This window comes from Poecilia mexicana, unplaced genomic scaffold (genome assembly GCF_051168715.1).
Source record: "Poecilia mexicana isolate PSO_F unplaced genomic scaffold, ASM5116871v1 scaffold_1, whole genome shotgun sequence".
In the NCBI taxonomy this organism is placed as follows: domain Eukaryota; kingdom Metazoa; phylum Chordata; class Actinopteri; order Cyprinodontiformes; family Poeciliidae; genus Poecilia; species Poecilia mexicana.
In genome coordinates this window covers 3,873,056-3,899,633 of record NW_028263370.1, presented here as the reverse complement: position 1 = coordinate 3,899,633, position 26,578 = coordinate 3,873,056, and the positions used below count along the sequence as shown (strand labels likewise).

Genomic DNA, 26,578 nt, shown 5'->3' with positions numbered 1-26,578 from the left:
CTGACACAGAGATGGCAGACTACAGCGGAAAGCAGTGCAGAGAAACAGGAATTTTGGCATATTTAAGTCAAAAACTAATCACAACGTTGTGTTTATGATTTCTTCCCTTTTAAATCCACAGTATCCTATGCCGTTTCTTTTTCTTTTCTTTTTTTTGCTACATTTGATTGTTCTGAATGTTCAAATATTAAAAGACTGAAAAATCATTCTTAATGCCCAGAAAGATTATCCTGATCAGACAGAAATGCCAGCGGTTTAACAGACTCCTGACGGTGTGAAATACAGCAGAATCGACACAATCCGTTTCTCTGTGCGCTGGAAGTCCAACCCCTTCTCTCGGGCGTGGCTCAGATCGACACGCAAAACAAATCGGAGATGAGAAGATATGTAAAGGACGCCATCGCAGCGCTCCTGCATCAGTTTCTCTCAGTGTAGCAGCTCTAAGGTACAGGAAAACCAGTGCTTTGGTGCATCTGAATGTTCTTCAGTGCCACGTCAGTTTTTATACTGCATGTAGTATTTTCTTTTTCCTTAAATAACAAACGAGAATACTATTATTTACACTTTGAAAACTAAAAAAACAACAAAAAAAAACAACAAATGATTACATTATTTAAAACCAGCGATGGAGACAACAGTAAAATGACGTTCACAAACACAATATAAAAAGATTCTTTTTGCCGTTTTGTGTGTGTGTGATGTAATCGGCTCCTGACGTGAACACTGGCTGAGTTCATCGCTCTACACGGATAGCATCTCAAGCGCGGCTCCGACACATTCGGTGGCGTTCTGTTTTTCAAGACACGGGGTGCTGCGGTGGGCTGTGAATTGCACGGTGGGGGAATCTCATGGCTTAATGTGAAGTCACGGTGGTGAAGTCGGGGTGAGCGTGTCACAGTTTTGTGGGGCGATTGTGTCCGTCGGTCCCACGCCGGCCCATCATTCCCCAGGCCGCCACACGGTGCAGCCCGAGGCTCTGGAGCTTCTCCACCAGGTTCAGGCTGAAGAGGCTCGACCCGCGACTTTGGTCCGAGGATGAGCCGCGTCCTTCCGTCTGTTTCGCGGTGGAGGTCCGAGGAGGCGGCTGCGGCGGCGCGGTGGGGGCGTACTGCAGGTTGCTGTAGGGGTCGGTGGAGGCGGAGATGCCGTGCTGCTGCAGCAGCTGCAGCAGTCCCAGGGATGCGGTGGCGCCGGCGGCGGAGGCGAGGCTGCTCTGGTGAAAGTGCTGGAGGACGGAGGAAGACGAGGCGCTCACGTGCTCACCGTCCCGATGAGGTGGCAGGCTGAAAGAGCGAAGGCTGCAAACCAAAACATAAAAAAAAATCATGAATACAACATTAAATAAAAGCTTTGTGTTCATGCATGTATCGATTCTCAAACAGCAGCGTGCAAACGTTTCGTTCACATTCTTGACATCTTACTTCCAAGGAGCCAGACTTTAAACTTTCTTAAATTTTAATCTATAGACAATTATAGATTGTCTATATTATAATCTATAGACAATTATAATTGTCTATAGATTATATAGACAATTATATAATCTATAGACAATTATAATTGTCTATAGATTATAATACATGAAAGAAATTACAACTAAATGTGTTTTGTTCGTGGTTGCTCGTATTAATGCGCTGAAAGATATAATTAAAACTGATCGTCCTACATATTAACAGTAAATTATTAAATTGAGATAGAAAAAAATTGTAATTTCATTTCAAACAAATATATAATATACTTGGAATAAAATAAAAATTTTAAATATGAAAAATATACATTTGAAGTAAGAAAAACCAATGATTTATTGGAAATATATTTGTATTCAAATCCAAAACATAAATAATAAATTAAGTAACAATTATTGATAATAAACATATAACAGAAAAATCAATTATTTCATATTCTATTTTATATTAGAAAACATTGTTTCCGTTAAAAACAATGTGAAAGATAAAAACTAAATAAATCTTAAAAAATATTTGTAAGAATATTGATATGATTCTATCAAAGATATGTTGCATATTATGAAAAATAACAATAACAAACATATAAATTAATCAACATAAAAAATAATTACAGTCCAGATAAATAGAAGAAATAAATGTGAGGGCTAAAATCAAAGTCTGGCTCCTTCAATGGAAAATAAGAGTTGAAAAACAAACGTTTGTCCAGCAGTGAAAAACTGGTGAAAAAACAAGTTTTGGTTAATTTGGTGATTCATCTCTAAAAGATGGAGAAGCGTGTTAGTTTGTTAAGCGTAATAAGGCAGCATCTGTTTGTTTAATATAAACGTAAAGAAAGAAACGGCCGATTAATGCAGAATGACAGCCGAGACTTCAGTCAGCTTAGAGTGGCTTTAACATCAGCAGTAAATAAAAAAACAATACAGTGTGTTCAACACAGAGGCAAAATGCTGAACTACATCTAAACATTGTTGTTTTTATGGATAAAATGTGATCTATTGTTTTTATGTTACTTAGTGAAGAGAGAAATCTGAGAACAGGCTGATTAATAACTCACAGATTTATCCACCAACTCTGTGCACATTAATTGTAATGGAGTAAACATCTGATCAGGGGTTTTAAACAATTACTTCAAGTTATGGATTTAATCTTCAGTCCTTCACACTAGTAGGCCTGTCACAGTAACACATTTCGCTGCACAATAAATTGTCCCAGAAATTATTGTGATAAGCAATAATATTGTTGTTTTGAGATCATCGTCAGGTAATATATTAATGACAGCTTAATTAGATAAAAATGTACCCCTCTCAAATGCTTTTAAACTTTAATTTTTATAATAACCAATGGAACTGGAAGATATTTTCCAAAATAAAAGGCAACAAACAAAAACAATGAATAAAAGGGAAATAAAAACGGCACACAACAGAAACAGTGAATAAAATGAATAATGAAGTCTACAAGCTAAATTTCCCCTAAAAAAATAAATATTATACATTCAAATTTATTGAGCACATTTTAATTTTTGCAATTAAAACTGGTTAATTGCAAAAGTAAAGCTTACAAGAAAGAAACCATCTTTGTCTCATTGGTTTTTCTTTGCATTTGAGACGTGGGCGTCTGTCAAACAAACGTATATGAACAATTTATACTCAAATGCAGCTGTTAGGTTTTCTGCAGCTGCAAATTCACATTAAGCTGCAGTTTAGGCGACTCTGCCTCCGTGGTTAGTAGTTAGGATGCCAGCAAACATTTAGGACATGAGTCGGTTAATATGCAGGCGTCCGCTGGGCTCTTACTTTTCCCTGCAGGCTGCTTCTAAAGTTTCAGAATGACCCTCGACAGACGTTTTCTACCAGGGGAGGGGCAAAGAGGACAACATCAGGAGGGGGAAAGGAAACAAGACAGGAAATCTGGAGATTTTGATTTGATATAAAGAAAAAGAAAAATTTGATCAGCTGGCTTGAAATCGTTGAACTTTATCGAATGTGAAAGTGAATTCAGTCAGAGGTGTGGAAATCAACAGGCGGCAGCAGCAGCGTAACCTGCAGAGCTCTTACCGATTGGAGAAGGAGGGGACGAGAGGGGGGGGCTGGAGGACTTTGCAGGTGGTTTTGGGATGTGTGGGGAAGGTCTTAGGGAGGGTGGGACCCGATGAGGACGCTGTCCGGTTGAGGGAGGAGACACAAATATTAAACCCCACATGGAAGGGAAACCCACACATCTTTTAGGCTTTTAATAAGCTCAAGAAGATTGAGAAATTTGGAGATATTTTAAATAATCATACGTCTTACCGAAACCATGAGCTGCAGAAAACTGCGAGGGGTCAGGCTCGTCCTCCTCCAGGTCGTTCAGGCTGTAGACGTGCTGCACGTCCACCTCCAGCTCCTTGAAGTCCTTGGTCAGGACTCCAGGACGAGGGTGGAGGATTCCCCCCAGGTTTGGCTTGGCCAGCTGCTGCCAGTGGTGCAGAGTCACTGAGCCTGATGGGGAGACAGACAGAGGACTGTCTCTGGACCGTCTTAAACAAAAACACGGATTACTGAGCAGATCCTCGCTTGACTGAAACATTTTGCTATGGTTTTGTTTCCTGGATTTGTCACGTTTTGGGTGGTTTTGTAGTAATAAAGCACCACAATAGTTCTTCACAAGCTGGTTGCTGTTAGCATGAGACTTTTTCTGGTTTAGCATGAGCAAGCGGCTATCACAGGCTCTAATAATAAGGTGATATGTTTATATTTGAGGCTCTTATTCTGAAGCAATGCAGTTATTTATCTGGCAGTGTTTTGTTTAGCCAAACAGAAATGTTGAAAGTTTGACAGAAAACTTATGAATGATTTGTAAACACAGAGAATCCGGTGACTGGCTAACTGTTAGCAGTAACTGTAGCAACTGCAGGCGCGAACGTTGACGTAGTTGGTAATTTTCCACCAGCACTGAATTTAGAAGAGATATTTCACTGTTTTAATGATAATTCAGGACTTCAAGTGATTATCGCAAAATTGTTCTTATTGCTTCTGTACTGAACTGAGATTCATTAAAAACACAATTAAACTTTCACAGAACTTGTGATGACAAAAAACATGTAGTGTTTTCATTGATTTTTTTCTTCTTTTGGACGACCTTAGGATTAAATCCAAAGTTAGTGGAAGCTAGGCGTCACGTTTGCAACAGTGGCAGGTGCTGCATGAACTAAAGTCTTGGGCAACTTTTCTTTTCAACACCGTAGCATAGTTTGCATTCTCAGACAAAACTGTCTCTAAGTATTTAAAACATGCGGGCCGTGAGATGATAACACATAACGTCTGCTTCCTTTTTTCAGCCTATGTTCCTGATTGAGGTTCAGAAGGTAAAGGAATCATTTTAAACATCTTTCAGTCCAAATATTTTAAATGCAGACATTAAAAGTGTTTATTTTATTTTTTCTAAAGATTAAAACGTTATTAATTTGTTTCCCCTCACATTTAAAGTGAACTCTGGTGTGTTTGAATGGACATGTGGATGCCAACCGAATTGAAGACTTCTCTACAAGCAGGAAGCAAGCTACAGTGCAGGGCATTCTGGGTAAATGCAACCTAAACAAACATGCGTGTCCAGTGGTAGCGAGAAAAATGGCTTGTGGTCTTTTATCAAAAACAAAAGAGAAATCCTACAAATCCTAAAATGTGATGCCACTTCACTTTTGTTTACATTTTGTGAAGAAGGAAACTGAGCTCATGTCTTCATCTGAGATTTTCATGTCATTTAGTTGAGTACATCTTGGTGCAGCGCCACCACAGGCGTGGAGGAGGTAAAGGAGGTTTTTCAATAAATTTGGATCTTTTTACAGTACCAAACCGCACCAAATGATGCAACTTTAGTCGCCAATCAAACTGAGTCTTGAAAGTTCAACACTTTTTTTTACCTTCTAGAGGTTTAACGATCTGCAGGCGGTCTGGCAGGTAGGACCTGGACCCTCCTGAGGAGCCGCAGGAGTGCCGTGAGCTCCCGTTGGAGTAGTTGGTGCCGGTCGAAGCAGCTGAGCTGGAGGCCAGGCTGTCGTTTGGCGTCAGGAAGCCGCTGGAGCCGTCGCCCTCCTCGCAGTTTGCCGCCAAGGCGCGGAGTTTCCGTTCCCTCTCCACGTCGAAAAAAGGCCGGTCAGAGGCGTGGCTCTGCTGGCGAGCTGACAAGTTGCGCAGAGCGGTTTCCAGGTCCTGACCTCCGGGTGTGCCCGGCTGGCCCAGGCGTTTCGGCCCACTGACACTGTGGCGGAGAAAAACAACGACGACTTAACATGAAGTAAAGCAAAGAGAGTTTCAGCCACTTCCTGCCGCTCTGGAAGCTCACTTGCTGTCCTCTCTCTGAGTGGAGATGGAGCCGGGCTTGTCCTCCAGGATGAAGCTGGCATTGTCGGAGCCGTAGTAGCTGGTCCGAGGGGTGCTGGTGCAACTGGACACGGGGCTGGAGCCCGGTAGTCCTGGTGAGTGGCACTGGGACCGCATCTTCCCTGCTTTGTTCGCCACCTTCACTGTTTCGAAGACGCGATATGGGTGGTTCCTGCCAGGAGAGACCAACAACGTCACGCATAACCTGCAGCCAACAAGTACTTATCACTGGATTCTGCAATCCATGTTGTGGAAAATTAGGAATAAAACTAAATAATACAATCATTATTTCAACACGAAGAAAGATCTTTCATTTACATGATTCTCTGGGCTTCCCTTCATCCCCCCACTTGGGGGCGCCACTGTTGCTAAATGCAACTTCTTGTGCTTTTCTATCAGAAATTGCCTTTTTCTTCCTCACTCTCTACAATCGTCAGTAAGTCCCTTCATTTCTTTGCAGGACTTTCCTCTTTCAAGGTCAAATGGCAAATCCCTTGCCATTAAAAGACACTTTACAAAATAATTAGTGTCATTTTGTGACTTTTGCACTTTTATTTGGCCAACAAAAAGTAAAAAAAAAAAAATGAATCAAGGGAAAATTTTATTCAATGAATCAATCAAAACTAATCAAATTCAGATCTATCATCTTTATCAATATTCACCCGACTCTGATTTTGTATTCTTGGACAATCGCAGACGGTGAGAGTGGTTGCCGTTTCTGATGACAGACTCACTTGTACTCTGACGAAGCGGGAGAGTCCAGGCCTTTCCGGAAGGTGCCCTCTATCTCTGCAGCCAGAGAGTCCATGGGGAGGACGGAGGCCAGCGCGGTGTACCGCTGCACCGTGCTGTTGGGCAGACTCTTATTTCGCAGGTTCTTTATGTCCTTCTGTGCCTCGTGCAGCATGTCCTCACACTCAGAGTACTTGTCCTGCAAGTCCTTGAGCTGCAAAAGACAAACATAAAGAGACACATTAAATAACTAAGAGGAGTTGCTAAACAGACATCGCAATAACTGCAAAACTAATGAGAAATAAAAAGCTAAAATGTGCATTTTATTTCATTTTAATCCAACTCTGAATATGATGCAAACTTTGCCATGCATTAGATTCTGGACGGAGACCCCCTTTGCAAACTGAAGATGGTATTAAAATGGAAAACATCAACTATTTGAATGTTTTCTCACATTTATTCACTATTCAATAATTATTACATCCATTTAGCATAAACTCTGTCTTGTACCTTCTGGTTTTATGTTATGAGCAAAGCGGAGTGATAAATTTGACTGCATGGCAAATAACTTTAAATACATTACTTTAGCCCATATTTTATAATAATGATTGAAAAACAGATCCCATTAAAAAATGTATTATCTTCCCTCCAGCTGTCTGAGGGTCCTCTAGCGCCCCCTGGGGGCTGAACACTTTGAAAAACAGTTACCTCAGACTTCAGTTTTGCCTCCTTCTCTCTGGAGGAACTCAGCTGGTGGTTCAGATCTTCGTTCTCATGACTGAGCTGAAAAACAGAAGCAGGATTCAAAACGTTTACCATCACAGAACAGAAAGTTAGCTTACTTCACTTTCTGGAACCTAAATAAGAAAACAAAAGAATAGGAAAGCTTTGGAGCTGCCAGGAAACGATAATCTCACAGAAGTGGGACTGTGAGTTTGTGTTTTTGCGCCTCACCCCTTTGCAGCGGGCCTGCAGGTCGACTATCTGAGCGAGCAGAGAGCTGATCTCCTCCTGCTGTCGGACGGTGTCCTCCATCTTTCTAGCCAGCTCCTCCGACAGGTCCACCACTTGTTTATTTGCAGACGCTGAAACACACCAGCTTCGTAAATACAACTGGAGAGTGAGAGGATGATTGCTCCATCGTTTATCAGTGAATCAGGGAGAAAAACTTACAGAGCTCCTCCACACACACCATCATCAGCTCCTGCTCCTGCTCCTCGTAGTTGGTCGTTTCTGTGGAGAGCTCAGTGGCCTGAGCAAACAACATCCTCATATCATTAAAAACAACCCAGTGGTGGAAAATAGAAAACCTATATTTTCTTCTTCTTTTTCTTTTTTCTTATATTGAGTTGGGATTTCATTGTGCATACCTCTAGTCTCAGTTTGCGGTTCTCCTCCTCCAAACTTTTCAGTTTCTGATGCAGAAAGTCATAATGGACAAAGTTGCTGAGAGAACTGCTGGATTCGTTTCTTTTAATTCTGCAGAAAACAAAAATAAAAAATATTTTAACTTTCGAGAACGTCACTTTACACCGTGACAAACGAATGTGTTGCTTTACATAGCATGAAAGATGACATTTAAGTGAGAAACAGATGCTGATGTGTGAAAAATAAAGATGTTGGTTTGGTTTGATGGTAAAGGATCAGCTTTAAGTTCTTACAGCCAATAGTTCTTCATTTTCTGCCTCCTCTGGGCTCCAAAAAGCAAAATAATATTAGAAGTTGACTCGCTCAGATTATGAAACCCCCTGTAGTAACTCTGATAATCAATCTACATCACTTGCTATTACACATACGCATTTCTCAGAGAAAAAACCCCCAGCTTGGATTAACTGGAGATGGGAAGGAAGTTTCTAGAAAGCTAATCTGGAATCATTAAGAGGATCAGAAGAGCTGCTCTGACGTGTGTTTACTCACAAACAAGCTTGATACGTGGAGCAATTCAATTAATTTTAATAAAGCAGGAGGGTTGTGCTACTTTCTATGTCGTGTCTTGTATGAAACACTCAAGCATAAACCTGCATAAATCTAAACTTGCACTAAACTACAGGTGTAGCTAGTAAAACTATCTCAAAATGTTCTAGAAATGAAATATTAGATCCATGTTTTGTTCTTGTTCTGCAGCTACGTCTGAGCCAGCTTGAGATTCTGACAGTATGTTTTCAAAATAAAGACATTAAAATATACGACATCTCCTTATAGTGGCACTAATGACATTGACAATGTCGATTTTAACACAAAAATACAAACATTCGTTGTATGTATCGAGGAATTTTTGTGCAGAACTTCAAATCTTATTAGTTTACAAAGTAGCGCGGCTCTAATCACAGCTGTGAGCTAATTAGTCCTGCTATCTGCACCGGTAGCCAGCCTGGAGCCAACTACTTAACCTACATGTCACTCGCACCCCATTAACTGTAGTTTTTAAACTGCGTCACCTTAATAAGACGGATCGGTGGTAAACCCTCAGTTTCCACACCTGAACCACAAATATTTCCTAACAGAAAACTTTGTTCTTTTTCTAAACGAGGTAAAAGTGTAGCAGCCTCCTTTGAGCCAGCTGATGGGCAGCAACAAGTCGGGGAGGGGCGACGCTTTGCTACCCAATGCTTTAAATAGCCAGAGAAAACGCTGCAACATTTTGGCATCTCATTAAAACTGAAGCAACAAAATGACTAAGATGCTGTTTTGAAGTCTTTGGCCTGTTTTTGCTGGACTCAAGAATGACGCCAAAATACTTTATTCTTTTAAGTAAAATATTGCATGTTTGGATTATTGCTGATCTGTTAAAATGAAAATCCCCCCAAAATTATTTTTGGATTAAAAAAAGAAGAAAACATTTTGGCTGCTCATGGGCACCTTTAAGGTATTTCAGACATCGGCGTGTGTGTAGAGTGGATGTGTGTGTACTCACGGTGAGAGGCCCTGAGCGTTCTCCGTCTCCTCTGTGCTGGCGTAGAACTGCAGCAGGTCGTCTCGCATGGTCAGCTCATGGCGAAGCTGAGCGATCTGAAGAAATTTAAAGAAGTGTTGTTGAGCGCTGAAGCTCAGCAGGATGGGAGCTTTTCTGTCTGTGCACGATGGGGACCAACTACCTCTTCCTTTGCGATTTCCAGCTGTTCATCCAGCGTCTCGTTGCGAGACGTCAGCTCTTGGTTCTGCTTCAGGAGGGACTGACCGATTCGAGCCGCTAACTCCAGATCCCGCTCTTTCTGCACAGGGATTCACAAACATGTATATTTTGTACAAGGTTGATTGGAACATGTGAGCCAACAAATTGTGTAAAACGGAGCTGGGCAGAGAGGACCATATGTCTAATCCTCTGTTAATCCAGTTCATCTGCTGTGTGTCTCTCTTACCTCCTCCAGCAGGTGGGTCACCGCCTTGATGTCATGATACGTCTTGGTGACCTGGCCCACTCTATCTGAGCACAGCACTGAGGAATGAAGGAGAGGAGGGGAATTTAACGAACAGAGGCAGAGAATGATGCATTTCTGACTGAGGAAATAGAAATAATAAAAATAAACAGAATGAACATTTCATAGCTAAAGAGCATTTAATTTGTCCTGTCCCACTGACGTTTTAGGAGCCACACCAAAACATCTCCATGAGGCCCACTATCGACTGATCCTCTTAGCCTGATCCCTCTGAGGCCAATTAAGAGGCCAGTAGAGACGCCGCGCCCCTGGACACCAGAATAGCTTCGTTCAGCCGACCGCAGGGGAAACCTGATGGTGTCCATTTCAGCCGGAGACGCAGGGAAAGACGGTAACAGGCTGCTGACGTGAAAATCTGTTTACATCCTGAACAATGGTTTGTCTTTATTCACTTTAAAGGCATTACATTAAAGGATTAATCAATTAGTTGGTAGGGATTTAGCACTGACGTGGACAGAGTTTGGAGTAAAGCCATTCAGGTCCCTATTATAATTATTCACAGTTAATTTAAATATTGATTACATTTTATTGGTGCTGAATGTCCTGCAGCTCATTTTTCAATTTAAAATGTGAGGTATTTCTTTGATTTTAATATTTCTGGTTATTGAACAAGAAAAATTTAAACCCACTGAACATTTTTAAAGTCACATCCATTTTTACAATGAGGGAAATTACCATTTAAAACTTTAAAACTAAAGTATTGAGCAAATGAGTTCATTACAATAATAATTTAATAAGCCTTATGAGGCAGATTTATACGTTTTTGAGTAAAGGATTTAGATATTTTTCATTGAGAAATGGTAAAAATGCTAAACGTATAGTTTGGATGTTTGATTATTGCTCTCCTTTTTGTTTGTTTGATGTTTTTCCTGATGACTCTACAAAAAAATGAGTCTCTTCCCCCTTAAACTTCACCGCTATTATGCAGATTGCATGGAAATCAAGCTCAGATTTGTTTAAATGTTTGCTTTAAACATAAGATCTGAACATGACATCAAGCTGAACAACATTTGTCAAAAACCAGGAAACAAAGCATCCAGATTTTCATCAATTTAAATATGAAACTGGACTTTAAGTGAGAATAGGAAACTTATTCTTCTCAGGTGCTGTTCTGTTGTTTATGGTAGTTTCTTAAAAACACAAAAATATATTTTCCCACTATAATCAGACTGTTGAACCTAAGCATGTAAAAAAACATGTTATTTATTAAAACAGCTGGACATGTGAAACATCTTGCTATAACTGGTTTGTAAAAAAAATGAAAAAGACACATTGTTGGAAAAAAAAACCCCCAAAGCAAAACCATTAAGTGGCATCAACAACAATCCTCTGAGGCCGGAAGTAAAACAGAAAGCAGACAGAACATGAGGAACATGAGGAACATTTAAACATCGAGTTTCTGACTTTGTGTTTAGCAGAGAACAGATCTGAACGTCTCTCTGATGGATTCTTTGCTTAAATCAGAAACATTTTCCTTCATTCACGAAGCTCGGATGAACCAACAGGCTTTCTGCAAGGCGGAGTGATTAGATTGAGGTTTGATTTGGCCTGGAAACAGTGATTTGATACTGCAGCCATATTTAATCAGCCTAATGGAGAGCATCCCGGCTGCACTAAGAGCACCGTCAATGATTAAAATACAGCCAAGGTGATTCAGTGTCAGTTTTAGATGATCATTTTCAGTCAGCAACAATAGGGTATGTAGAAAAGGAAATCATTACGTGACCAAAACGTTGAAGGACAGTTGGTCAAACCAGACTGTAAGCCTCCTTTACACCCTTAAAATTGTTCTGCTGACTGGACAAGATGGTTCCTTCTGATGCTGCAGCAGCAAGGAAAAGATGTACAAAGACACTGAATATCCAAAATGATTGATCTATCTGGCACTGATTGATTCATCTAAAGTCTGTTCACACTTGCTGGTTGACTTATACACTAAAAACCTAAATATCACAAGAAGAAAACCCCTAAAAATAAACATTGAGAATTTCATGAAAAATATTCAAAATCCTGCTGGTTAAAGTATCTCCATCTCATCCCGCTAAAAAAGAAAGAGGGTAGACATGTTTGTCCTTTTCAGGGGCGCACCAACAAAAACAACAACTCTAATGCATTATAAAGGTAGATCCTAAATTATGCAGGATTAGGATCACACACACAAGTCTTCCTGAGCTCCAAACTCTGCACCGAGACAGAGTCTATAAATTAAGAAAAGCCTAATGAGATAACTGTTCCACTAATCCTATTGTTCTCAAAGTGGATCCCAGCGTTTCCTGTGCCAACAAGGCAGCCTGCAGTGGGACACTTGGCTGGCATAGAGATCTGTTCACACACACCCAAAATAAGACCCGCTATGTTACAGGAAATCCACTCAAATTACCTGCCAAAGCCACCAACAAATAAATAAATGTTGACATTCATCACATGTATATCACCACACACTGGGTTGCATTTTTCCAAGCAAAAATTCAAGAGTACGCATTTGTTTAGTTTAGGTTTGATGAAGACTAAACACCCCTTCAGGTTCCACCAGGTGAATTCCTTGACCTCTGACCTGCTGACCAGGCTGCCATGCAGCAGAGATAAAGCTACAGGTTTTACAGTGTGGGTGAAGCTAAATCCAAGCAGGTGGTTTGAACTGTTACCCTAATACTGTCCCTGCAGATGAACCTCGTTGACTTAGGTGTGCTTATGATGTCTGTTATATTGAGGGGGAGCAGACAGGTGAGGATGAGCGTCGTTGCAAAAAGATCACTGGGGCGAAACCGATCCATTTCTCTAACAATAAAACATTAAAAATGATTTTTAAAAAAAACTCTCTTATATAAATATGAGCACCAAGACAAATTATGAAATTATTTACGCTCCTCTAATCTGGAATAAACTTTAAAAAAAAAAAAACTCTATATCAAGGCTAAACGCCCATTTGTTTAGAGCTGCCTTTGGTTAGTAGTTAATGGGGCATTTATAATGTTTATGTTTTATTCTGATGATGGCATTTGACAAAATGTAATGTCTACTGCTTGTTTCATAACTGGTGACTGTATGATGTTTTTAAATCACTTTGAACAGCCTTGTTGCTGAAATGTTCAAATAAAGCCAACAGCCGTCATGACAGACGGATGTTCATCGCGTCTTGGTTTCTGGAGAGCTGCCAGCAGGTTGCAGTATTTTTACCCTCCACATGTCCATGCAGACAAAGGACACCACAGAGGAGACTCGGCTATATTACACCTAAATAATGCCCATTTTAAACCAAAAACATGCGCATTAACTACCTCAGAGAGGTGGTCAACACCAACTGCTCAAGATCACCAAGAAGTTCGATAAATATATTTAGATATAAAATTTAAATAAAACAAAATCTACTTTGGTATTAAAAAGAAAGCTCTATAAAATAACCTTCGCTCCTTGTTTATCAAAACTGTAATTACTGAAGCACAACTGTTAAAACACCGAGCAGGTTTTAGTTTTTCCTTCATTCTGAACTACGTTGGGATTTCTGAAGCTGCAGCAGTCAAAAGACGATGTGCCAAATTTACAAACAGCATTTGTTGAAAACGGCTTTACAGCAATGATAACTGCTGACACACACACAGCTTAGGACTTCCCTGTGCAGCAGCAGACTGTACACGCACGCACGCACGCACGCACGCACGCACGCACGCACGCACGCACGCACGCACGCGCGCGCGCACACACACACACACACACACACACACACGCGTATTTATCTCAGTGACCTTCAACAGACTACATGTAAGCATTTTAAAGCTGTATTTATTTTCACAACTACCAATAAGTTTTAGTGCTCATATATTCCCCGCTTACTTTGAGCTTTTATGTCGTTATGAATGATGCGCTCTCAGCGACTCTCCGCACGCTGAAATACATGCACCATTAAGCATTAAAGCCCTTAGGTAACAGACCTGAAAGCTGCAGCTCACTGTGAACCTCAAGGTACATAATTTCCCCCCAGTGCCGTTTCAACATATTGAACTGCTTTTTATAATCCTGCATGTTCTGAGCCTCCTGTCCTGCAGTGACCTGATCTCTAAACATCTCCCCTCGGTCTCCTCTGCAAACCGCTGTCACGTCGCCCACTGCGGCATCTCACCTTGCTTTACCTCCTTGCAAAGGCTCTCGTTGTTATTGTTGTTATTGCTATTATTGCAGTTGTGGCTGATTTTATCCTCTTCAAGTATTTCCTCCACGTAGCTGGACGTGCTCTTGTCGTCCTCCTCCTCCTCGGACGCTGAGGAGCTCCACACCTCCATGGTGACTGCAGAAAAACTCCCCTCTGTCACTTTGTCCATGAGTTAAATCCTCTGCTTTCCCCCCCTGTTTTACTGCGCGCTGCAATGCGCTGGCTGCCTCTGCTGCATGATGATTCTGCTGGGTTCTGTGCAAGTCTGTGCGAGGCGTTTTGTGTGTGAGAGAATCTGAGCTGCTGGGAGTTAATATATAATCCCTGGGAGCGTGCGTGCCATCTGTCGTCATGCCTGCCTCCATTCACCTGGCCACGTTGGACTACCGGGTAGGGAAGGAGAGGGGGAAGCTGAGGAGGGAGCAAAGGACCAATCGAGCTCTGGACCTTTGGACACAAAGGAGGATTTTAATCGCTCTGACCTGGAGCAGCCACAGGAAGACGAGGGAGATGCATATGCGGGTGAAGGAATAATTCGGAAGATGGTGCATTTGCAAAAGGATGCTGCACAAATCCTGCTCCACCCCATGGTTTGAGGAAGATGGTATGCTCCCAGAATCCCTGCAGCTGCTCTCCTCTCCTCTCATACGTAACAGAAAAGAAGAGGCTCTGAGTAACTCTGCTGCAGACTGAGACACACCCACAGCGTTCTGCTGGAGGCAGCAGCCTGCACAGAAATGTCACTGATGTTTACCTACAATCCCAATTTAACATTTTACATAAAATTTAAGTATCTGATCTGCTGACTTGAATGAGAGTTCACAAATAAAGACGAAGCAGCTCAGAAACACACAGTAGAGCAGAGGTATTAGAAATCCTACATATGAATATAAGAATTTTACTAGGAATATACCTAAATAAACGTACCAAGTTATTAATGAAAACGGTTCTTACATGAGCAAGAGCCTCAAAATAACGGAGGGTTGTTGTGTTTTTTATATACATTTGCAGAGATTTTCACATCGTCTGTCCTGAGTTTCTTTTCTTGTCAGGATTTACAAGCATTTTTGGTGAATGTCAGAATTGCTTCCAGCAAACATTTCCCAGTCTGCCAAAATAAAAAAAAATAAAAAACCCTAAACCAGACACAGGAGTTTCTACCAATCAAATATTAACCTCCTCATAAACATTTCAGTGGCCATGCGGGATATCAGCCTGCAGCCTTGCACGTTCACAGACACCACTTTCACCGCCACTGGTGGGACGCCGCGCCGCGTCTTTGACACAACACGCTTGCTTATTCCAGTTTACACGTTCCTGATACCGTGCAGCTCTTAAACTGATTACTAAAGCAAGATAATTAAAATTCCAGAGAAACGGATGGTCATAAGGAAATAATGGACAGAGGACTCTGATCTCAATATCAAATCAACAAGAGTCACATGCTTCATTAAAAAAAACTAAAAACTACAGTCCCTTCCAAAAGTATCCATTCCTCTTAAGCTTTTTCATATGTTTTATGTTACAACCGCAAACTGTAATGTGTTTCTTTGGGAAGTTATGAGAGGCCAACACAAACACTTGTGAAAAAGATGGAAAATGACAGAATGATATATTTTCATTCAAATGAAAATTAGAAGAATGCCATGCATTTGTGTTCAGTCTTTGCTCAAACACCCTTAAATAAAAGCCAATGCCGTAAATTGTCTCTAAAAGTCACTTAAGAATCCACCTGTGTGTAACTTATTCTCAGCATGAACCCAGCTATGAAGGAACAGAAAGTCAACACAGGAAGAAACTCTTTTCTTTTCTTAAGCTTTTCTGTCATCAGTGAAGAAACACCGGCTCTTGTCTTGACACGTCAACATTTTGCTGTGTTCACTGCTCTTCTTGTGGTCCATAATCCAACCACTATGTTGAACTCCTTCCACTGTCCAAATCGCATATCAGTGCAATGGATTTTGTTTTTAGTCTTCTCGTTTACATACTTGCCGCATAATGACTCTGACAGCCATGTGGCGGATGCTTTGCCCCTTAATCTCCGGGAGTGTCATCACATTGAGCCCTTTGATCAAACCTCTCCTTCCCTAAATGTTAATCTTAAAAGTAATTTCTCTAGGTACTGGGGATTGTAAGCATATCTTTTTTTTTATATATAGCAAGTTTGTAGAGTTAATTGGCTTATTAGTGGAACCAGTTTCTCTAAGAGGGTGTTTGTGTGACGAACCCACCACTAGGGAGTCTCTTTCTTTGAGCTTTTTAGGGGAACCTGCCATTAGTAGTAAGAGATGCTCATGGACTTGTTGTGCTCCTGCCTCCTCTGCAGTGGAGGCTCCTCTGCTCAGAGTGGAGTCGACTCTGGTCACCTCTAATATTTGGTTTTAGTTATTTTTGCACCTCCACATATCCCAGTTTTCAAACATTACCGAAAAGTGACTCACGTCACTTTTGTACTGCAAAAACAAAATCTTACCAAGTTTTTCTTGGGTTTAGTTTTAAGTGCAAATATCTTAGCACATTTCAAATAAGACAAAATTAACTAGGAAGAAGACCGTACAATCTTAAATATGCGGGAAAAATGTCTTAAATGCTATTTAACTTACAACTAAGCTCCCATTTCATGCTGGAACATTACACTTGAAATAAGACTAAAGATATTTGCACTAGAGACCAAACATAATTGATACGATTTTGTGTTTTGCAGTTTGGGTTTATACAAGTAAATTATTTCCTTACAATATTGTCACTTTGTGTTGTCTCCCATCTGTTTGTTGCAGTAATTAAGCCAAAATGTACAAATCAATTAGCAATTTATCAATAAATTCCATCTGCTTTACTCTTCAAACATCAACACTGATATCAACAAGGTTTCTTTGTAAGAGGGAACGTAGGAATGTGCTTTACTTCCTTGATCAAGGCATCCATAAACAAGCACCGTGAGCAGATTACGTGCCTTTAATAAACTTAATATATAACCAGTGAAAACCTGTGAGAAGGACTGGAGGTTCACCTTAAAGGAGAACAACAACCCTGAAGTCTGACCAGAGCCACAATAGACCGATTTATACAGAAGTATGACTTGAGTTAAAATGATTCACAAACAGAAAACCACAAACCTTTTAGATATTTATCTACAAAACATTTTGAAACCCATGTGGCAGTTTCCTTCTACTTCAGTTGTTGGATACTTTTTATGTTGGTGTATGGTTGCAAAGCGAGGAGTGAAATACTTGAGCAAGGTTTATTCCTCTGCTTTCTGTTAAACTTTCTTCAGAAATCAAATCATTAAGTGGAGCTATATCCTCACAATGATGTTACCATTAAACATTCACTCAACACATTCTGACAAATCACTTAGTGATTTATTAATATTTACTTTAATCTGCTTCACTGCTGCAAGTCCAAGCAACAGAGCGCTGAAATCAATGAGATTTCATTGATTCTCATTGAATCGAAAACCAGGAAGGTGCTTTTATTCACAGCATCCAAATAAAAACTCCCCCTACGTGCCTTTAATAAACTTAATGCATAACCAGGGACTACGTTGTAAAGATCAGACGCTTCATTTGCAGTCGACTCCCAAGTGAACAATCAAAACACCCGGCATGATAAAGACAGAGCTCCTTTTGTTGCACTGCATACTCCCAAAATTAAAGCGATAGCTGCTGATTTTATGTCACTGAAAAAAATCTTGTCCAACGCTTCCTTCCTTCCTACATGCAACACATTGTATTTAGATTCACTCAATGCTCTCGTTTGACAACACAATACGTCTAAAAATCTAATTGAATTATCTAAAATGTTAAATTTGACCACAAATGACTGGCTTTTGCTAATTTCTCAGATAGGTTTATATCAAAGTTGTGTTGCTGCAATAAAAAGTTTCCAGTTGCTTACTGCAGGTGTTAAATATGCTATGAACTAAAACAAACTAATTCGCTCAGCAGAGCTGAGCTCCATCTATAATACTACACTTTAAAAACTTTGCACATTAATTGTGATAGATGCAATTTTACTTTAAACAGTAAAAATTATTATTCCAGTTATTCCAACCCTAAGATGATGCTGAATTCCACTTGCCAGGTAAATTAGCTCTAACTAAACTAATGCACAAGTTCATTTATTAAAGCTTCTGAAGGTAAAGTATAAAAATGTTTTTTTTTTGTTTTTTTTACATATTTGTTAAATCTGCCATATGTTCTGTCAGCATAATACAGATAATATGTGGAACAACAATCTAGCTCCTCCGTTTTCTCCTTGTAGACCTGCTGCCATCTGCAGCAATTCACCGCCCCACATCACACACAACCAATCAGAGCCAGGAGGAGGGTCTTAGCGCTGTCAATCATCCTCATGTACATACTGCTCTCTACTACGCTACAGCTTCTATGACACCAACTAGTCAAAATGGCCACAGATGACGGCGGATAAACAGTTTTCCTTGAAGTTTTTCTTTGCCGTTAGCACAGCTGCAGTAAGCCAGGGATCTTGAGCTTATACACCCACATGTGTCACAAAGGCAAGCTACCTTCTTTAAATAAGATGAAGGGCAAATACAATTTATTCTTAAATCTATGGAGCATAATTCAAAATGTGCATTTCCAAATTATAAAAACTGAAAAGAAATAAAAAACACAAAAAAACCCTTTAAGGCCATGTCACTCTACAAAGGAAATCCACTACCATAAATGGATAACACATTGTCCTCTTGAACAACAAGGTGCGACTGTCCAATGTTGTGCAACAGCTACTATTATTACACAAATCTCATTGTTTCTTTCACAACAAGGACTTTTCTAATTTTAATATAATGAATTTTCTGCATTAAAGAAAGTTTGGACAGAGAGTGCATTACTTTTCCCAAAAGATCCACTTTTAGTATAAGTTGTAAAATTTAAGACACGCGCTTTAAGTTTTTACAGAAAACACTTTTTTAAAAATAAAAGTTGTTAAATTGAGGCATGTATTTCAGAATGCATTAGTCTCTTCTTCTTTTAAAACATTTGTAACATCTTTTCAGAATAACTTTCCTGTCAAACTTTTTTAAATACTTACTCATTTTACCATAATTTTAGTTACTAACCTAGAAGTTTGTTCTCATGAAAAATATTAAAAATTGTGGAAATGTTGTCATACATGGACTGATGAGGACGCCTCAGGTTCTCAGTAAACCATCAGTCACACAAAAGTGTGACAAGACTCATTTCAGAGCCTAGTGGTAAAAATAAAATGCAGAGCAGAAACAACAACAGGGGAACAAGATACCAGAGGATTCAGTAGCACTGACAAACACCACCATATGTCCTTTGGCTAAATAATTCAAACAGAAGCACAGTGTGGCACAATGTGCATCAATCAGATTAGTCTGTCCTGGTTCTGGTAGCAACATGTGGTTGCCATCATCCTGGGACAGTCTACCGGGTGTTAGAAGGACATACCCTACAATCTCACTAAATCCTCACTATAAGCCAATTTCCTTAGTGGACTATTTTCCACAAAAACAAGTGAATCTTGGTCTGTTCAGATTTCCTGAAGACCTCGATAAAACCTGGTTTAACCAACCGTGAAACAAAGAAGGGTCAGGTCACTGAGAATGGTCTTAAAAGTTAAGGATTAATCATGTAAAAAAACAACAAATAGGAGCCCCGTTATTTTAAAGAAAAGAGTCTTTTACTAAAACATTTTTTATACTGTAGACATTGGATTGCTAAAAAGTACACAGAGAGCATCTGACCTTTTGTCACACATCCGTCCATCACCCTACAAAGTCTAGACAACCTATGAATCTAAAAATAAACCATCTCAGGGTGGCTGCAGCAGCAGTCGTCATGCCAACCCTGTCATTGTGATGTCAGAGCGGCCAAAGGGATCCGCAGTCTGCTCGTCTTCAGCGTAAACTGCTTAGAGCACCAAGGAACAGTAGGGTAATTGGCTTGATGGCATTTGACATCAATGACTTCAAAATGAAGCACTTATCCTGGAGGTGTGAGATCGGAAAAGAGCCCAAAACGAAACATGGGAGTTTGTTTTTTATCTCAAACTAAATCAGCTAAGACTTAATTAAGAAATGTGAGAGAAGCTTTTTTAGTAAGCAGTTTTAGAGCAAATCTTTCTTTAAAAAAAAATCATTAAAATCCATTTCGTCATGTGAGATGCTCATTAATGTATGTTATTCCATGATCCAACATGATAAACTTAAATTAAATCATTACTTAGTGTGAAGACGCTGATGCCGCGTGTTGATCCTGTAGTTAATCAGTTAGTTATTAGTTTCAATTAATTAAGCCACACTGAAGAGTTTTTAAGCAAAAATTGTGTGTTTAAAGTTCATTAAGTAGGATCTCAGTTTCATTTAAGGTCAGACTTTGACTAGGCCATTCCAAAATCTTTCATTAATCAGCTCATTGTCCTGCTGCAGCTGAAGATTGAACCGGACCCTGTGCAAAACTTTTTAATTAATTAAATAGGAGTGATTTATCCAGCTCTGGAGTAAAAAGCTTTGAGAGAAAATACTATCCAAAAACAAAAATATCATCTGAATGTTTGACATTAGATCTTAAAAGGATATTATTTTATTAATCCCGAGACCTCACACCATACACATACATCATGTAGAAAACGAGCAGTACTCACAGAAATATTTGAAGGTCTCTTCAATCTGTTCATAAGTGAGTCCCAGTACGACCTCTGGTGGCACCAGAGGGGTGTGCAGCCAGTCGTCACTGTCATATCCGAACACGGTGTCGGCTCTTAGGGTGTACTTGGGCTGACCTTCTGACAGCAGACTCACTATCTCCAGCTCTGGCAGGTTGGAGCAAAGGTCTGAGCGCACCCAGAGTTTGGGGGGATTCATGAATGTGCGAGTTCAGGAACGAGGGAAGAAGAAAAAGAAAGCAACAATAAAATTAACAACAAGGTTGATGTGTCAGCCATGCAGCTACACTGCCCTCTAGTGGTAGTGTAGTGGTTAAGGTATAGATTTATTGGTTACGGTATAGATTTATTGCGCTTCATTGTTATTGCTTGTAGAGTCATGGTTTGAGGTTTGGAAATGATGTTCTGTTCTGCAGAACATCATTTCTGCAAAACAGAAATGATGTTCTGCAGAACAATGTGGACTGCAATGTGCTGGCAGTCCACATTGTTCTTAGCTTCCTGTGCAGAATGAGAAAGTTGTTTTGTTTGTCACTTCATTTCAGTATCATCAGCAGAAAAGAGTGAAAGATTAGCAATGAATTGGTGTCAACATTAAAAATGACCTTATTTGTAAAGTTGTAATACATCGTTTACCCCGAGTTGATGGACTGGAGAAAAATTATGAACATTTAAGAGTATATAACAAGCCCCAGGATTTTCTTTTAAAAGTGTAACCAACCCCAAATCAACTTTTTTTGCAGAAAAAAAAAAAACTATTTAAATAAATTATTTTGGGCTCCATCTTTATGTTTCTGTATGAATTTTGACATCTTTTTGTAAGTTTGTTTAGTGCCGCATCATTTTGCATAAAAACCAACCTAAAGAGTGCTGGCCTTCCAGAGGTTCACCGCTGCCTAAGCAGTTGAATTTTCCTGATAGTTTTAAACAGTATAACTTTTCATCACACAGCCCAACATTCTGGAATAAAATAATCTCTCTCACTCAGATTATGAGAATGACCACATCCATGAGTTACTTCTCATAAAAGACACTTGACTTACAGTAAAACCAGGAAAACACAACATTGAATGAAGCCAAGAAAGAGTGGATGAACTTCAAGAATTGAGACAAGAATGAATCAATATCAGTGATGTTTTTGTTCATCTCCAGAATGTCAGAGTGAACTGAAGAAAATATGAAGGATTACGCTGTAAATACTGATGTTTGGTATAAATTTGAAATATATTCACCAATTTAAATTTATTAATTTCTTCTTAGGAATCTTGTAAAGACAAGTACAAAAAACCTAAACATACATATGTTTGGCCATAACTGCCTTTTAAAATAAAACTGTGTACCCGTTATAGTGGACGCGTCGAGGCAGGACCGCTGCGCCGAGTCACAGACGTTCCTTGGTGCAGAATGCTGCAGAGGCTGAGGGTCACCGTCCAGGGCGCCCGGTGCCTCCCTCTGCCCCTCATTGGGGTAGAGGGCTGACTGGGAGTCCAGATGGGCCTGTGGATGCCAGGAGGGAGGAGAAAGACGAGCCGGAAGAGGTGAGGAAGGAGAGGACACAGGGTGGGACAGCTTGCCTCGGGGCGGAGGGTTCAGGGTGAACAGGAGCTTAAAGCCGGGCGCCCTGTTGGTGGCTTAGGGGCCAAACAGAGACATGAAGGTCATTGGAGCCTCTGTGAACCTGCAGGTGAAGCCTAAGCAGGAAAACAAGAGAAGAAAGAGACAAAACAAAGACGAGTGATTAGAACGATGCATGAATGTGGATGCTGGACTCTTCCACTTTTGAGAAAAACTTTCTAGTTTCAATTCTGCATAACGTTGAACAAAAAGAAAAAAAAGAAAATCAAACACTTGTTAAACATAAAGACCCAAGACACTGTATTGCAGAAAACAGACAGCTGGCTCTTGCTCGTTAAATCTGCAGAAGTATATATTCTCTTTTATTTGCTTTCAATTTAAACCATTTAATAAACTCACTAAAGGAGAAAAAGCAAAGTGTGATACACGTCTGCAGTCACAACAGTTGAGTTGATAAATTGCTTTTTTTCTCCTTTCTTATAGCTAGTTCTAACATCTCGTATTTAAATAATCACACAGCATAAACAGTGATTACATTAAAAGATAAACAGTTCCACAAATGTTAGAAGTTGCACATTACAGTTTTAAACGGTATTATGTATTTTTTTCTCTCATGTTAGCCTCGATTATTAGTATATTTTATATTGCAAGCCAACAAATTAAAATGCACCGACAGGTTAGACTAAAAGTCAAATTACGGTGCAGAGCAGTCTCTGATTCATCTGGAGAGAAATGACTGTACTTTAGTTCTTATAAAGACACAATTCTGGATAACTGAATGTAACTCAATCTTTATTTCTGTTATTTGCTCTGTTACATTTCTCATGAAATCTGAACTGTAACAAACTATAACTTATTCAACCTGCACAAGGCATTAAAAAACATGTTCTTATCGTGATTCAGATCCAAGCCACTCCTGACATTTATGCAACTTTGATTAATACGAGGCATCGTTTTAATAATAAAACAAGTGTTTTCACTTTGTTTGAGTGAATACAAAATGTTTTGTTTTCACTCCAGTGTTTCCTTGCGGTGCCCTTTACTGTTAAAGGTCTGAGTTTTAGGGTCACAAAGGTAGAGTTACAACAGCCTGCAGCCGCAGAGATCAGGTTCTTCAGCAGAACATTTCACCACCATAAACACAATGCAAAGCCTGAGGAACAAGCTGCGGCTGTATGAATTATACACAAAACATTTGCTGCCTGGAGCTACAGCCATTCTTACAAGAGTCGAGATCACCTCCTAGGGCACAAAACTGAAGCTAATGCTTTTGGAAACAAGGATTTTAGATTTTTTTTAAACATATATGAAGGCTTTGAAAATGTTTTTGTGGTTGTTTTTCTAAACCGTGGTGTTTTCTCATTTTTTCCTCCCACCGGCGCATGAAGAAACTGTGCCCGCCTTTCTGACGTTTCTGTTCTCACCCAGTTTAAACAGCTGAGAGCCTCAGCCGTGTTTTATTATTAAAACGATGCCTCATATTAACCAAAGTTACATAAAGGCTTGACGCTTTGCCCAGACTGGTAACAAAAGGACACTTGATAGCTCGACCCAGTTATTGCAGTCAATAAAACATGCTGACCAGAGGGTAAAGGCCTAATTACAGCAGCTGCCGCAGGGCTATCAGGGTACATACAGACACATGCAATAGGCACATGACAACTGAAACACAGCTGTCGTGATTCAATTTAACTGGATTTGATTCCCCGCTATCTCTACATATCAGTATCAGTCGTGCAGAGGCTCTTTTTGCTTCGTCACTCCTGGCCGCCGTCTTAAATACTTTCAATCAGCTGAGTGTTCCTGCTTGTGGCCAACACGTCCCCGTTAATCCCGTCTCCCCCAAGCGAGGTCTGACAACCGACACCACACAGATTTAGGCTCTTACATCAGTCTGATCTTTCTGTATGGAAGTCTGAGATGACTGCGGGTAAATAATTTCAAAATTCATATCCTGCGATTAACCCCAAAAGTTCAAAAGTGGAAAATGCCTAATCCTTTCACATCAGCAGCACAAAGTCAGCTTTGATTTGGTGGTCGGTCACCATTGAGGATGATTCAATAACAATGCAGCCAAATGGGGAGTTAAACTATCGGTCCCTTAAGGGTGAGAAGAAGGGATGCGCTACAAAAAACACTAAATCTCACCAAGCATTTTTGGTCTCGTTTCTAGATCAAGCATCTTAATGAACCTGAAGTATGACAAAACTAGCAAGTTCAGGAGCTTGTTTTAGGTCAATAATTCCTTAATATTGATTAAAAAAAAAAGTATTAGATGGAAGTGAAATGGTACCATTTGAATGAATATCATCAATATTAAGCTCTTATTTCTTTCTGAAAAGTTACTTGCAAGTTGATATGCTTGAAATGAGACAAAACTAAGATATTTATACTAGAAGCAAGACATAAAATAAACTAATTGCAATATATAAGTTATTAGACATTTAGTGATTCTTTGCAACCCTGCTTTTTTACCCTTTTGGACACCAGAAGAAAATGCCAGTGGAGTAATAATCTCGGACGTTTCTCCAGCAGAATAAAGGAGCTCCAGAGAAAGATTAGTGCAGCGACCTCAAAAAGGTGGAAACTTAAAATGCCAACAGGGAATTTCAAAAGCATATCCCACAACAAGGCTTTTCATTTTGTTGCATAATATTAATTAGTGAATCAGTTGTGGGATGAACTGGTTCATGGAGCTGATCTGAAGTCATATCAGAGCAGAACCTGTGAAACACAAGCAGCAAACGCATGCCGCTTGACCTTGGAGCGTGGACCGGAGCAGCGGCGCTGCAGAGCTCTGCACTGGTTCTCTGAGCAAACAATGCCCTTCCAGGAGGGTGTGTACGTGAGCCCAGGCACGCAGGACACAGAGAGGGATGCAACCAGGGGGGTTGGAGGGAGGCCAGGACACACGCATTCAAGGACTGTCAGGTGCTATTAAGGACTTTTTAATTCACCGTTCTCACTGGAAATTTACAAAGTCTACATTCTGAGAGATCAATTTACTTCAACCTCTTAAGAGACAGAAAAGTCATTAAACTCTGACCCCCACAAACGATGATTCATCTTAAAGCCAAGTCCAAATTATCTTCAGTTTGTGGAAAATTGAGCTGGTTCATGCTAACCTTCAGAGTACTAAAAACTATAAATGTTAATTTTATAACTGTATTTCAACATTTTACTTCATATAAATAAGTGAATTAGCAAACTCATTTATCTCATCTACCCTGCGGCTGATAACCTTTGAACATGTTCACACTCTCTTGACCTTCCCTTGACTACCGTGGGCATGTTACTCCAGTGAGTCAAACCTCGCAGCCCAGTGTCCTGGACAAGTCTTCCTTTAAGTTAATGATGAATTTAATTTAATTTAATAAATCTTGCCACTCTTCCAAAATGACAGAGTGAATGGGGGACATGTCCCATCTAAAGATTCTGCCACCTGTGCTTTGTTTGCTGAGGGTCACAAGCCAAAAAGGTTGAGAACCATTGACTTAATGTTTAACAAAGTAACACAAAACACTTGGCAAAGATGTTACACTCATCCTCCAAGCAAGACTAACACTTTCCAAACAAGTCTGTTTAGCGTATAATTAGCACTGTTACACTTTAATAATAATAATAATAATAAAATCACAATTTAAGACAGACGTAGCATCTGATCAACAGATTTAAACCAAACAGCTGTAGTAAGAAGGCTTGGGCTGGTTTTAAAGCTGCAGCCCAGTTTCCATCTGAACAAAGAGGTTCTATTGAAAAAGTCGCTTTAGATTGACGTGGGATTTAAACAACTTGTACCACTATACCGCCTTTTCAAAACATTTTTATGCTGATTTAAACAAAATGTATTTGACGGACGGATGTCTTGAATCCATGCTACCTGAATAATTAGTTCATTCTGACAAACTGCATATTGAACACAGAGATGTTCAGATGTACTATGCAGCTGATGATATTATACTCATATCGAACAGATTTTAAGCCGTTTAGGATTTCTAAAACAAAGAGGATACTTTTTTTCCACCAGTGATACTAGATTAACATGCAGAATCTCACTTCACTCTGACAAAATTGTGATTCTCCATTTTGCAAGATTAAGGCCAAACAAACTTTTAAACAGTGATGCATGCTATACTGTCATTAACAGGTTGGTCACTTTTTAACATATTCATAACAACCCGACAAGTAAAACTGGGCCGATATAAATAACCG

At 39.9% G+C, this 26,578-nt stretch overlaps 1 protein-coding gene across 1 annotated transcript; it reads right to left on the bottom strand.

Annotated features, from left to right (window-relative positions):
* Positions 1–133: 133 nt before the first annotated feature.
* Positions 134–22,423, bottom strand: hap1 (huntingtin associated protein 1; the record flags this gene model as incomplete). Its single annotated transcript, XM_088009982.1, has 15 exons — positions 134–1,298; positions 3,518–3,620; positions 3,752–3,940; positions 5,362–5,699; positions 5,784–5,993; positions 6,556–6,767; positions 7,262–7,336; positions 7,508–7,638; positions 7,727–7,805; positions 7,924–8,032; positions 9,468–9,562; positions 9,649–9,765; positions 9,913–9,989; positions 20,771–20,959; positions 22,132–22,423. Coding segments are annotated over 15 exons (2,622 nt in total), but the record flags the coding sequence as incomplete, so codon positions are not given.
* Positions 22,424–26,578: the final 4,155 nt, after the last annotated feature.